The 13161-nt window shown below is 33.9% G+C and overlaps 1 protein-coding gene across 7 annotated transcripts; it reads right to left on the reverse strand.

The window, feature by feature from the left end:
• Nucleotides 1–154: 154 nt before the first annotated feature.
• On the reverse strand, nucleotides 155–5827 carry LOC141599282 (uncharacterized). Of its 7 annotated transcripts, none has more exons than XM_074419259.1 (10): nucleotides 5316–5827; nucleotides 5153–5204; nucleotides 4751–5037; nucleotides 4520–4637; nucleotides 3546–3659; nucleotides 3331–3454; nucleotides 2684–3234; nucleotides 2391–2590; nucleotides 1974–2078; nucleotides 155–799 (listed from the first exon to the last, which is right to left on the reverse strand). In XM_074419259.1, the coding sequence occupies exons 2-10, from the start codon at nucleotides 5168–5170 to the stop codon at nucleotides 682–684; spliced, it is 1635 nt and encodes a 544-aa protein (XP_074275360.1). In that variant the 5' UTR covers nucleotides 5171–5204; nucleotides 5316–5827; the 3' UTR covers nucleotides 155–681. The 7 variants fall into 7 exon arrangements, with proteins under 7 accessions (XP_074275360.1, XP_074275358.1, XP_074275364.1 ...); XM_074419257.1 differs by having other exon boundaries at nucleotides 1974–2081; XM_074419263.1 differs by having other exon boundaries at nucleotides 3552–3659; nucleotides 5316–5812.
• Nucleotides 5828–13161: the final 7334 nt, after the last annotated feature.

The raw sequence follows: 13161 nt of genomic DNA on the forward strand, positions 1-13161 counted from the left end.
GTAGTAAGGCGGTCGAATAATTATTATTTATAAATATATTTCTCTTCTCTTTTTTGTTAAACGATTACTATAAACAGAGGATTAACCAACAAATGATTACGTAAGAATCCATGGAGCTCAAATTCAGCAGCCAACAAATTTCAACACAAGAAGAGAACACAATTGCAAAGGTCCATTCTTAACACCAGTACTCTTAAGATCCTGGGTAGTTAACATTATCTGTATTCTGAAGAACTAATAAGAATCAAAACTTTTACAAGGAAAAACTATAAACACAAAACACAAAACACAAAAGCCGAGGATGTTGAGCAAATGTGTCATGGCGTTACATGAAAAGAGTGTTCCTTCATGAATGTCGAGTCTGAGCGACAAGCGTTTCTCAGTATCTTTGTACGGCGGGTATAAAGAGCCACATAAATATCTGGACTTGTCCATATCAATAGGAATTATTCGTATCAAACTCAATTATACCTGCTTATTCAACCAGACGAACAGTTCCTCCGTAACAAAATGGAGGGACAATTGACAATAGCTTGTTCAGTAAATTGATGCCATGTGGACAGATGTAATCGTCATCAGTAAAACAGAAGAATACCCAATACATCCAAGTCAAGATCACCAATTCACCCGCGCAAATGGCTCACATTTCCACACACCCGGGTTAAACTTATGGACCCCGGGTCACCGTTGACTCATTTTACGCCTTTTGGCCTTCTTTTTTAGCTCTAGCTTTTCCTGTCTTTCTTCTTCCAAAATCTTCACAAGCTCGGCAGCATCTTCTTCTTTAGCAATTCTCGCACTGCAATAAAACACAATCAATGCCAAATTTTACAGAATGCCCATATGGCTGATACATGAGTTGACAAATACTGTACAATATTAGTCGCTCATTAACAAAATCACAAATTCTCAAATGAGATGGTCTCCATAATAACCATGATAAGATTATTATGAGCCTGATACATGTTACAGGTTAGTTATCTGAGCAGCGATTAATAGTTTTTAATTGAATAGGGTTGGTCCCACGTCATATCATTACTACATTAATATAAAGCCCTCTCATGGGAGACCAATCTTTAAAAAAAAAAGGGATATTCTCTCGTGTACCCCTGAACTTTTTCGTTTTCTATTGTGTACCCCTCGTTTTTCATAAAAAATCTTTGACCGACAATAATTCTCTATTACGAGTTCAGGAAATGGTAATTTTTTTTTTTCAAACCAATTATCTCGTCAAGGCCTTCAATTTGAAAAAAAAAATTCACCGCTTTTTGAACTTGTAGCCGGAAGTTATGGTTGGTCAAACATTTTTTAACGAATAAACTTTGACCGACCATAATTCCCGACTATGAGTTGAAACATCGGTGAATTTTTTTTCACACGGAAGACCTCTTAAAGACGGTCAATTTGAAAAAAAGTTTATCGTATTCTGAACTTGTAGCCAAGAGTTATTGACGGTCAAAGTTTTTTTGAATGAAAAGAGGGGTATATCATAGAAAATGAAAAAGTTGAGGGGTACACGAGAGAATATCCCAAAAAAAAAAAGGTTCAGCGAAAAGAGAGAGAGCCCCTTTTTTTCCTTTATGTCAGGAAGGGGATGGGGAAGACCCAGAAGTATTGACAGCATGATGAAGATTATCCAGCATCTACTCCCAATCATTTGTTTACCTTTGATTATAATACCCCCCTCACAAAGAATATAAGAGGTAAACAAATAATTGAGACGGAGGGAGTAGTACACAAGAAGTTATAAACGATTTACAGTCTGTAGTAGATAGTAGAGAGACTGTTAAAATAAAATGCAGCTATCAGGGATAAGCAAATCCAAATGCCATGTCATCATTCTTCTCTTTTACTACGTCACATTAGCTCATTATAATTTGTCATCATAAGCACATCACATAAGCATATATGGCATTTGCAAAAACATTGGTGCAGGGTGCTCAACAGAGATGAAATTATTAACAGCAACTCACCTCCTACGTTCTTCCTCTAGTAGTTCGTCAAAGGGAACCTCCATGTCGGCGCTGGAGTCGGAGTCGGAATTGTAATCAACCACATTTCTATCGCCTCTATTTTTCCTTCTATGAAGCAACCAAAAGGAAAGCCCATGTTATACACATAAGTGAAATAGAATATACATCCAATAACAAGAGTAGATGTCCCTTGAAAGGACACTAGAAAAGAAAAAGGGGGGGAAAGGCACTACATGAACTGAATGAAGACTAACAAAAAGTAAATATACGAAGACAGATTATATTGCCTATCCATCGGTTTCATGCTCTTAACTTTTTTTACAAGACTACATGCTAAGCTATAAAAGAGAAATTTATATGCAGACTAAAGACGAATAAAAGAGAAGAGGCAGTTAACCCTATGCCAGAAACTCTTACCCGTACAACTTCGCTATAACGGAATGAATATCATTATCAGAATCATCATCAGATTCATAAGCCTTTCTTTTCCGAATGTTAGAATCCTTACTAAGGCCACCAGACTGGCTTCGCGCTCGCAACTGCCCATGAGGCTTTTGGACCCTAGTATGATCTCTATCTAAATCTCTCCGAAGAGAACTTGGCCGAGGTGGCTTCATCTGGATTTAACATAATGTTATACGATGAGATTCGGAAAATGTTAGGAAAACAGACACACAATAATCAGCATAAAGAGCCGAACAAAAAAGTACCTGTTTTTGCAAAGTTGCCACATTGTCCTTCTTGAAAACTCTGTTGTCTCTACTATGTTGAACTCTTACGATACGGTCCTGGGGTCTGGGCACACTAGGCCCCCTCATCTTCTCTACAGGCATCCTTTGCCCGTTAGGCAACCTTTGCCCGTTAGGCAAAGGATGCTTTGAAATGGGAGGTACCTTGCCATTAACTTTAGCAGGAGGTGGTCTCTTCTGCAATGGCATTTTCTTGTCTGTTGAAGATAATGGCTTCCTCGGAGGCATGGCTCGGGCCAATGGAGGTTTGACAGACCCATTGCCAGAACTAGGGCCCACCTGCTTTGTGGATTGAGGCTGGGGCTGCTTTCTCGGATCCAGCTCCCTTCTTGCATTAGAAGAAACAACACTAGCCCTATTGTCAGAGGTCGACTTCCGAACGGGCGCAGGGCGTGCAGAACCTACTTGGGGAGTCCCATGGGCCTTCCTTTGTTCATTCCCACTCACTACTTGCCTGCTAGGAGGACCAGATGGTCTATTGCTTTGTGTTGGCAACTGAGCTGGTCTTGCATCTTTAAGAAAAACAAAAAACATGTTTGCATTGTTATAATAAATAGTGTGACTGTTTGAAACTCGGCCAATGAAAACGTGATAAAATTGAGACAGACCAGGCCTTGAGGCTAGATTTTTTTGTTGTCCATTATCCCTTTGAGGCTTCGGAACATCTGCGTCATCAGATAAGAGAAAAGAATAATCCCTCGCGTGCTTCATTGTTTGAACTTTTGACTTACCCTACAGGCAGTGATACCCATATAAACACTGTATTACGGACAACTAATTTAAGCTGATTAAGAAGTAAAAACAGAATACAAGTTGTACCCACCCCAACCTGACTCGCAAGGGGCTCACGGTTAACTCCATTCCTTGTTCCCGAGGTGGATGGCAAGTTGTATCCATTTTTTCCTCCAGAGGTGGATGGCATGTTGACCTTCTTCCCCTGCAATAAATAAAAACATCAAACTACTGAAGTTATAGTAAGAAGCATCTCCTAGGTTACAAGGTTGATACATGATGACTGCAAACCAATGTTTTGTAAATACTAGAAACTCACTCGCCCCATATAAATGAGACACTCAAACATCACAAGATTCGTAGCATCGAAGTATCAAACTCTTTATGCAGATAAGCAAGCTTGACATAGTTATTTTCATGTAAAAGAGACCTTTAATGTGTCCAAACTCTAATTACCCCCAAAAATTGTGTCAAAAATTAGCTTACCATTACAGTATTAATTAGTTGGAAGAGTTCTAAGAAGTATTAATTACATGGAAGAATTCTAAAATCCGGTATATATCCTAATCCTGGTGTTTTATAATAATAATATAATACTCCCTCCGTCCCGCTCATTTGTTGTCCTTTTCCATTTTGGGATGTCTCAGTCATTTGTTGTCCTTTCTATTTTAGGAATGCATTTGATGAACAATTTAGTCATTCACACACAATTTGGTCCACATGTCATTTAGTAATTGGCTCTCTCCTCTTTTCTTGGTCTTTTTGCCAAAACCAAAGGACAACAAATGAGCGGGACGGAAGGAGTATATACTCAAGGAATAATCAAAACTGTATGCAAAGTCTCAAGATCGCTTACTATTCCAAACAAATAAATCTACACAAGGCTCTAGTAGGTGATATGATAGATGGCCTCGTGTAAAACCTACTGCCATAAATTTCCATCCATCTCCATGAGTATGTCATTACAAGTGAAACTTTAAGCTGGTATAAAACCGATACGAACAAGACACTGAAACAATTTAGACTTTAACATTGGAAAGAAAATGTCCGAGCAAACTAGCTTACATTGTTTTGAGAGGTAGATGCTTTTGGAGCCAAATGCCGCGTCTTCAACAATGCCTTACTTTCTTGTACAACTCTTTCAGCAATCACAGGCTGCGAAGGACCAAAAAACGATCCAAAACTGTCGAAACCAACACAGAACATTAGCTACGACAAACAACCAGTCACCTAAACAACCATCCACTTCCTATCATAAATTGTACTTCCAAAATATATTAAGACAAAACTCCATACTTGTTCAATGGCGGTTTCCTCCCTTGATCAAGCGACTTACTCAGACCGCTACCATTCTCCTGCCTTAACTTACGCCTAAGTTGTTCTTTCAACTTTTGCCTGTATTTGAGAAGTTTCAATGCCTCTTGTGACACCGGCTCTTCCTCGACTTCTTCTTCCTCCTCTTCCTCCTCCTCCTCCTCATCATCATATCCTTCGTCGTTTCTTGCAAAGCGATACTTACTCGGACCAACACCCTCATCTGGATCGTCTATAAAATCATCGTCATACTCATCCAAATCATCATTCTACAATCACAATTATCACATTCCACATCACCACACCAATAAATTTCCCAATTACAGAAACTAAAACTTCAGAAAACTTAGAAAATTGATAAAACTTTCGTAAATTCATTCTTACCTGACCGTAACTCCCCATTATTCGCTATCACAGAATCACTCGATCAAAACTGCTGATTAACAAAATTAATAAAAAAATCAATCAGAAACCGAACAAAACAACTTCAATCAATACTTGAACATTGAATTTAACAAAATCAATTAAAACAACAAAAATTGCGAACCTCGTAGTGTGATATATGAATTCGGCAGAAAACACGAACAAATATATGAATCTCTTCGTCGAAACGGCGCCCGAATTGAAGAGCCGACAATGTTAGGGTTTCGAACTCTTCGCAACTATTGATTAATCGATTGATTGAACGATTTAGGGATTCAAATCAAATCAAACCAAACCAAAGGAATTGATGAAGAAAAGTTGATAGGCAACCCTAGAAACGCCAATATATATATAGGGAATAGGAAACCCTAGAAACGGATGTAAAATATATAGAGAGCTGAGAATTGAAATCGATGAATGAATTATGTTGGGTAAAGGGGGTATTTATAGGGAGGTATGGGAGATGGACCGGACCGGACCGGCGGCGATTAAAGAAGAATCACGGTGGTTGACAGAGGGAAAGATGTCGGAGATTTGAGTGTTTGATTTATCAGCAATTATTGATGATTCTATTTTATGGGCTTCGTTTTGGACTTCGTTGGAGCCACCCATATAAAGGTTAGGACTTAGGACTTTAGGAGTCTTCGGGAATGTTCATTACTCACATTTTAGGTTATCTCAATTTCCTAAGACGATGTTATCCACAGACTCAATACGAGTCAGTAAAATATTATCTATAAATCTATAAAATATAATTAAAAAATTATCCTAAAATGACTAATAAACGTCACGTAGACAAAGCCACGTATCCAAAAATGTCACGTAAATGTGAGCATCAAAACTCATTGCCACGTAATTGTCTTATTTTATAGATTTAATTCATTTTTCTATAAATTAATTTAATTAATATAACCCTTACAAATTTACATCAAAATTTCATAATTTATAATCAATATTGACATTTTAATTGAATTTTTGTAATAAAAACATGTTAATAAATGTCATAATTTATAATTAAAATTGACACTTTAATTGAAATTTTGGTAATAAAACATGTTAGTAAATTAAAACTTTTCATATTACTTAACATTCACCCACGATTTTTATTAACACTTTTTCCTATTTAATTCATTTTTTTAATTAAACATTATAATAAATTAATTAAAACTCTTCATAATACTTAACACCCACCAAATTAATTAAAATTTCTTCCTATCTAATTAATTTTATAATATAATATGTTAATAAATTGATTATATTTCTGTATACTACTTAATACCCATAATTTTCATTAACATTTTTCCCTATTTAATTCACCTCTTGAATTGCTCAGCTATCAATTATCTAATTTAATAATACCACAAAATAAATTAAAAATAAAATAAAATATGGAAGTCTATGGTTTTGTGATGGCTATAAAACCTATAATACTTATGATAGTTTATATTCACAATATTTATTTAAAATCTACTACTCATTTGCCCATGAGTTTCTAAGTTGTGGATTGTATTTTATGGTTTAATTTATTTATTTGATTATAGAGAGTATATTGAGTATTATTATTGAGTATTGTTGTTGTTATGTCCAATAAAGTATATTTTAATTTGTTGTGTTAGTCGTTTTATAAATCCTTTGATTTATATTTAAATTCATGTTTTCCATTTGGTTTAATTTCAATGATTTACATGTGACAATGTTGATTCGTTTGTGAAGTTTTTGCCATGTTGATATTTTACCTATTGGTCAATATATTTTTTATATGAATTTTAAAGCATCGTGAAATGTATGTGAATGCACATAAGACAAAGCATCACGTGGGTAGTCTGAAGTGGGAAGAAATACAAAAGGTACGAAACTGAGGTAAAATCTATATACAATATAATTAAAAGGCTACTTAAAATATTTAATTTTAATTCACATGGCATATTTATAGAGGTTAATACTAATTCATCTATATTAATTACTTAATTATTTATTTTTATACAATATTATAAAAAGGCAAAACTATGTATTAAAAAGTTAATTATCTCCAAAATTGTCACATGCTTATAAGTACTAAAAAAAATTTAAAAAACAGTAGTTGCAATCTCTAAAAACTAATATAAACTCTTTATTTTCCACTCATAAATTTGGTTATTAATCTACCTATTTATTTAACTTTAATTCCATAAGATAATTAAAAAGCAAGCGATACTATCTACCATTATTATTCTGCATGTCATATTTTAATTTCGGAAGATAATTTTTAAACCATTCTCATGCAAAGTAGATTGTGTAAAATAATAATAATAATAATAATAATAATAATAATAATAATAATAATAATAATAATAATAATAATAATAATAATAATAACAATAATAATAATAATAATAAAGCAAATCTTTCACATTCCATTTCTCCTCACACCATATTTATGTCTATATTAGACTTCATAATACTGTGAAAAATCTATAACTCTATAATCTATAAATCTAATTAAAAGGCAAGCCAAACTATCTACCATAATCTATATGTCATATTTAATTACAAACGATAATATATTAAACCACTCTTTTATAAAGTAGATTTTATAAAAAAAATACTTCCCCCATTCTCCTTTAATGTTCCCATTTTCCTTTTCGGGTCATCCCACTATAATGTTCCCATTTCATTTGTTTCTCTTTTTGGGCCTAAAAAATGACCAGATGGTCCTTGATTCATCAACATATTTACACTAAATACCATTGTTTAACTCATATAATCTACATTACACACTAACCTATTTGGTCTAATTACTCCCTCCATTTTCTTTATTTCCCACCAAATTTCCCACCAATACTCCTGTTCTTCATTTACTCCCTCATTTATTTTCAACCGTCCCTCCATATTTCTAGAGTTTTCCAAAAGAAAACCCTAGAACTAACATCTCCTTCTCCGCCGTTTCCTTTTTCTCTTCCGTCTACCACTCTCTCTAGATCTACATTACATACTCTCCTTTTCTTCATTATTCATCATCTAATCCATCAAAACATCAACCTTGGTTTCCTTATTTTGCGATTATGTCATTAAAGAAGCCCCATATTCGTTGTGAATCTCAATCCTCTTCGATGAAACCACCCTCTTACCATGAATCTCTTGATCATCTCTTATTTATACCCGGTATTGGGCATGTTGCACCTGATACATACTCCGGTTATGGCTCACTTCTTGATTCCGATGTTGACGATGATACCGAGGCTACTTCTGCGTTTTGTGTTGAGTCAAATACCGTTGTTCCTGATTCCGTTATTGACGATGTCCCTGATTATAGGGAGAAAGTTGATAAAAATGTTGATGATTTTAATCCATGTTTTGATGAAGGGGGGATTTTTCTAAAAAATGGTAGATCTGGTGATTTGTCACCAACTACTAAGAAGTTCAATGCGTATTGTCGGAAAGTCGTAGAAAAGCTGCGAAAAAAAAGTGGATGAAAATAAAGGTTAATTCTTATACTCGTGTTTTTATTGTTTTCTGTTTTGTTTTCTCTTAATCCATTTTTCCTGATTTTGTCTTTGTAAAAAAATTTCATCTTATTTAACCGTATTGTTTTCTCTTTTTATTTTGAAGGTACTCATGAATTTCTCCCAAAGAAAGTCGTTGATGATGTTGATTTGTCACCACAATCAAAGAAATTCAAGAAATTTTGTGAGAAACACAACTGTGCTTAAGGAGGTTTATCTCTTAAACTCTTTTTTTAATTGATGTCCATTTACGGATTTGTTGGGTATTTGGTTCTGTTAGCCATGATTAAATAATATGCTGGATTCTGTTTGTTTTGTGATGTTGGATTCTGTCTGTTTTGTGATGCTGGATTTTCTGATGCAGGATTTTCTGAGTGTCCTAATAAAAATACGAGTGTCCCTGCAAAATATGAGTGTCCTAATAAAAAACCTGAGTCTTAACTCTGTTGGTGATGCTGGATTTTCTGATGCAGGATATTCTGTCTGTTTGTTTATTGTTACTCCTAATTCTCTATGATGTTCCCATTTTCCTACTGTGTGCCCTCGTTGCTGCATTTGGCTTTAAACATGACATTTGTGTATGTGGTGTTGAACTTTTAAGGTTACTGCTCTATATTTGCTGCCACCAAGAGGATTTACATGTTGAGATACTCTCTAATTTTGTTGAGTTTCCATGTTTTGTTTCCTCCTGATGAGGCACTTATATGTTTTCATGTTACTCCATGAGGCACAATTTCTTGTTGAGAGTAACCTTCTTTGTCATCACTAAACATAAAATGTCATGTTTTACTTGTCTTTGCTGCTGTCATATTTAACCTCAGTGAAGGTCTTTACTTGACTGAGAGGTTAAATATTGTTGTTGCCTTACTTATAAGGACAGTACACATATACTCCTAAGCAGAGTGCTCCATGTATCCCATGTTGAAGTGCCCTTGTTCATAGGTGTATATGGTTATTGATCCATATTTGATGCCACCTAGGGTCTTATCATGTTTAGACACTCTTTTTGCATTTTTTGAGTTTCCATGTAATCTCTTGATGAGGCACCTATATGTGATCAAGTTACTCAATGAGGAAAATGTGCTTGCTGAGAGTAACCTTCTTGCATTCATTTAGATTCTGATGTTTGATTTATCTGCATTTAGTTTTTCATTTACTTTGTGATGCTGAGAGTAAAGTTCAATGACATTTTTTTCTATTTCCAAGTTCATTGCATACATACTTCATAACACAAAATGGAGTCTTACAAAATGGAGTCTTACAAATTTCATGAACTAAATAAAATAAAACAACCTTCACTTTGTGTTGTTTGATTTTGGCAAACTATCATGTCAAAATCAGCCTTTATGATAGTTTGTCAAACAAACAAGCTTCTTGATTGTTCAAAAGGGGACTTGGATACCTAAGTCTAACATGAGTTGATCCAATTCACCAATCATACCACATGTAATTAAGAATTGAATGCATTCCTTCACTAAATCTTCATTTACTTGTAAATCTCTTGGAAGTGTCCCTTGCCTCCTTTGTGCAGCTTTTGCCAAGTGTGGTAGTGGGTAGTTATTGTGCCCCCTTTTTTGCATTATTTCAACCATACAAGCTTGCAAGCTTAGCCAAACATTATCTAAAGTTTCAAAAGTTTCATCTTCATATGCTTGAGTCACATTATTCACTAATTGTTCAACTGTCTTAGCTGGATTTTCATCTTGTAAAGATTGAATGGATCTAAAGAAACCTAAATCCAATATGTTTAAATCTGGAGAGTTTGCTGGTTGTTGTTCTAAAATGATGTTGAAACCATATGAAGTGGCTGCTTCTTTGAATTCTTTATCTTTCCCACTTATATGAGGCTTGGCATTATCTTGTTGTATGCTTATATCCTTTGATGCAGATGCTGACCATTTTTGTTTAATGGCTGGTATCACTAAGTTGATTAAAGCTTCTTTTGTCACCTTCTTTGTGATAGATTCAATTGGTTTTGTGACTATTGTTCCAGCTGCTCTATTCTTGCTCTTTCTTTTTGCTGGTTAAGAACATTATCTTTGTTATGTACCTCTTGCTTTTACAACTTCTGTAAGGAAGAGCTTCATTGCTGCCAATGTAGTATCGACACTTTGGATTGGTCATATAAAACCACTTTTCATCAATATGAATGATATGGCTCATATCCTTGAACATGACACACCTCAATATCCTATCAAACACTAATTTACCAATGACAAAATGCAACCTGATGATTTTATGCTCATTACTCAATGCTGGATGTATTGAATTTGTATGAGACTTTATAAGACCTTCTTTTACCCGTCTGTCAAATTTGGTTTTTTCATTGTAAAAGTAGTTTTGAAGTGTGTAATTTCAGTTTTTGGTTTACTGTTTTTGAGTTGTGTAAAATATTTGGGGTGTAATTTGGTTTGTGTTTTGAGAAATGTAATGGCAATCAGTTTAGTGTAAGCTTTTTGCCTATTTGTAACCTAATTTTAGTGATGGGGTGTAATTTGGTGGGAACTTTAAAATTTCATGTGAAATTTTTCCTCCCTTTTTTGTAAAAAACCGGGAAGAGTACTGTGTGTACTTCCTTTCCAGATTTTTTTATCAATTTCCTACTTCCAATGCAAATTAGTGATTTTGTTTAATTCTTACCCACTTGTTTACAAATCTGCTTTTTGCCTAATTATTCATGCTAATCAACTCTCCTTGGTTGTTGAGCCATTTGCAAATGGGAACATCAAATAAAGATGGAGGAAGTATATAATTATTAGTAATCAAGCAAACCTTATACATTTTATTTCTCCCTACTCCTTATTTATGTTTATATTAAATTTCATAATAATGAAAAAAATGATGCTCAAAACTCAAAAGTCATTAACCTTGATTCATATTTATACTTATACGGAGTATTAAATTTGATAATAATGAAAAAATGATGCTCAAAAGTCATAAATGCATCCTTAATTGTTTATATATTTTTGTTGGAAAGCAAAATTTATAAACCAAAATTTTTCTCATCCCTTGTTAGTAGAACTAAATGTGTCACTAATCTTCCTATGATTCTATTCCAATTAAGGTAAATGTATTAAGGTTTTAGATTATTAACTAATTTATTTCTTTTTTAGTGCAAGTTCCATTGATATGAAGTTTTGATCACATTTTTCAACTTCATCGTATGTATTTGTTTTGTTCTCATTTAGGGTCTAACAAGATTTGTGGTGTTGGCCTATTCAAAGGTTAACATACTTTTCTTTCTCTGTTTAAGAGGAAGTTTAAGTTAATAACGATAATATTTTATAAAACAAATTCCACTGTTTTGTTGGTTAATTCGCACTAATTACAGAGTTACTTTTTTTATAGGGACGATTCATTGGAGAAAGAAGACTATATGGAGAAGTAAAATATTAGGATTGCTTAAATAAAGAACTATATATTAAAAACTAAGTGTAAGATTGACGACATCAACGTGAATGAGTAATAGTTTTTTGGTTTTTTTTTATCAACTCTATTTATTATTTTGGTATTTGTTGATTTTTTTTCATCATTTTACCTTTGAAAAAATAGCACTCTTTAATTTATCGACTTTGATCTTTATGTTAACATGTCAATGCCCGTATTTTTAGTACACGATTTATCATGAATTATTAATGAGGTAATCTTACTATGTGATTTGATATTTTATAAAGTCTCAATTACTAGAAACACTAAAAACAAAATATCCCGTGAAATTCACGGGTCAGAAAACTAGTTATTTTATCTTAAAAACTTAACTCAGACTTTTTTATTTCTTCCACTTTATACGTCAGACCCATCAAAATTATCAACAATTAAATATAGGACCCCACTAAACCTACTTTATACACAAACAAAACACTATTTACGGGTCTTAAGTCAGGTCTTGAATTCCCAAGACCCACTCTAAGAATTTGCTAAGTACACTTGCTTTATCCATGTTGTGCTGCAAGTTTGAGGCTGAGATCTTTGCTAAGACCCGGTTAATCTTAGCCTTAAAGGAATGAATTGAGACTATTGATTCGGGAATATAGTAAATTATTCCTATAACATATGAACTATGTGTAAATCAGCCCCTTAAGTTTCACTTGTAGTAAATTAGCCCCATAACTTTCCAATAATATGCAATTAAGCACAAATTAAGTTTTTTACCTTTTTTTTAATCTAAAATCTATTATTTTATATTATAAAAACTATTATAAATATGTTCCGGGTGTGATTACGGAGCAGTGTTGTTACCACGTAAGCTTTGTAGAATGATGACTTTGCTTGACTCTTCCTTTCGGCCTCTCCTGAAACAATGAACAAACTGAGGGCTCGGCTTTGCACCGAGCGAACTCACTCCGACGCTCAAGTCAGTAAACTTAAAGGGATTAAGTTGTGTGATACTTGGCAAAGTATATTGTAGAGAGATAAGGGAGTTTATACCAGATTAATATGTTTAACTGATTATTTTCGGATCCTTTCCTCAATGAAGGTTGAGGAGTA

The sequence above is a fragment of the Silene latifolia genome, chromosome 9 (assembly GCF_048544455.1).
Source record: "Silene latifolia isolate original U9 population chromosome 9, ASM4854445v1, whole genome shotgun sequence".
NCBI lineage: Eukaryota > Viridiplantae > Streptophyta > Magnoliopsida > Caryophyllales > Caryophyllaceae > Silene > Silene latifolia.

Coding starts and splice junctions, on each gene's coding strand:
- LOC141599282 (XM_074419257.1), bottom strand. Junction 3,660..4,519: donor CATCTACCTCTCAAAACAAT/GTAAGCTAGTTT, acceptor TATTTATTGCAG/GGGAAGAAGGTCAACATGCC. Junction 800..1,973: donor CTAGAGGAAGAACGTAGGAG/GTGAGTTGCTGT, acceptor GTTTTATTGCAG/TGCGAGAATTGCTAAAGAAG.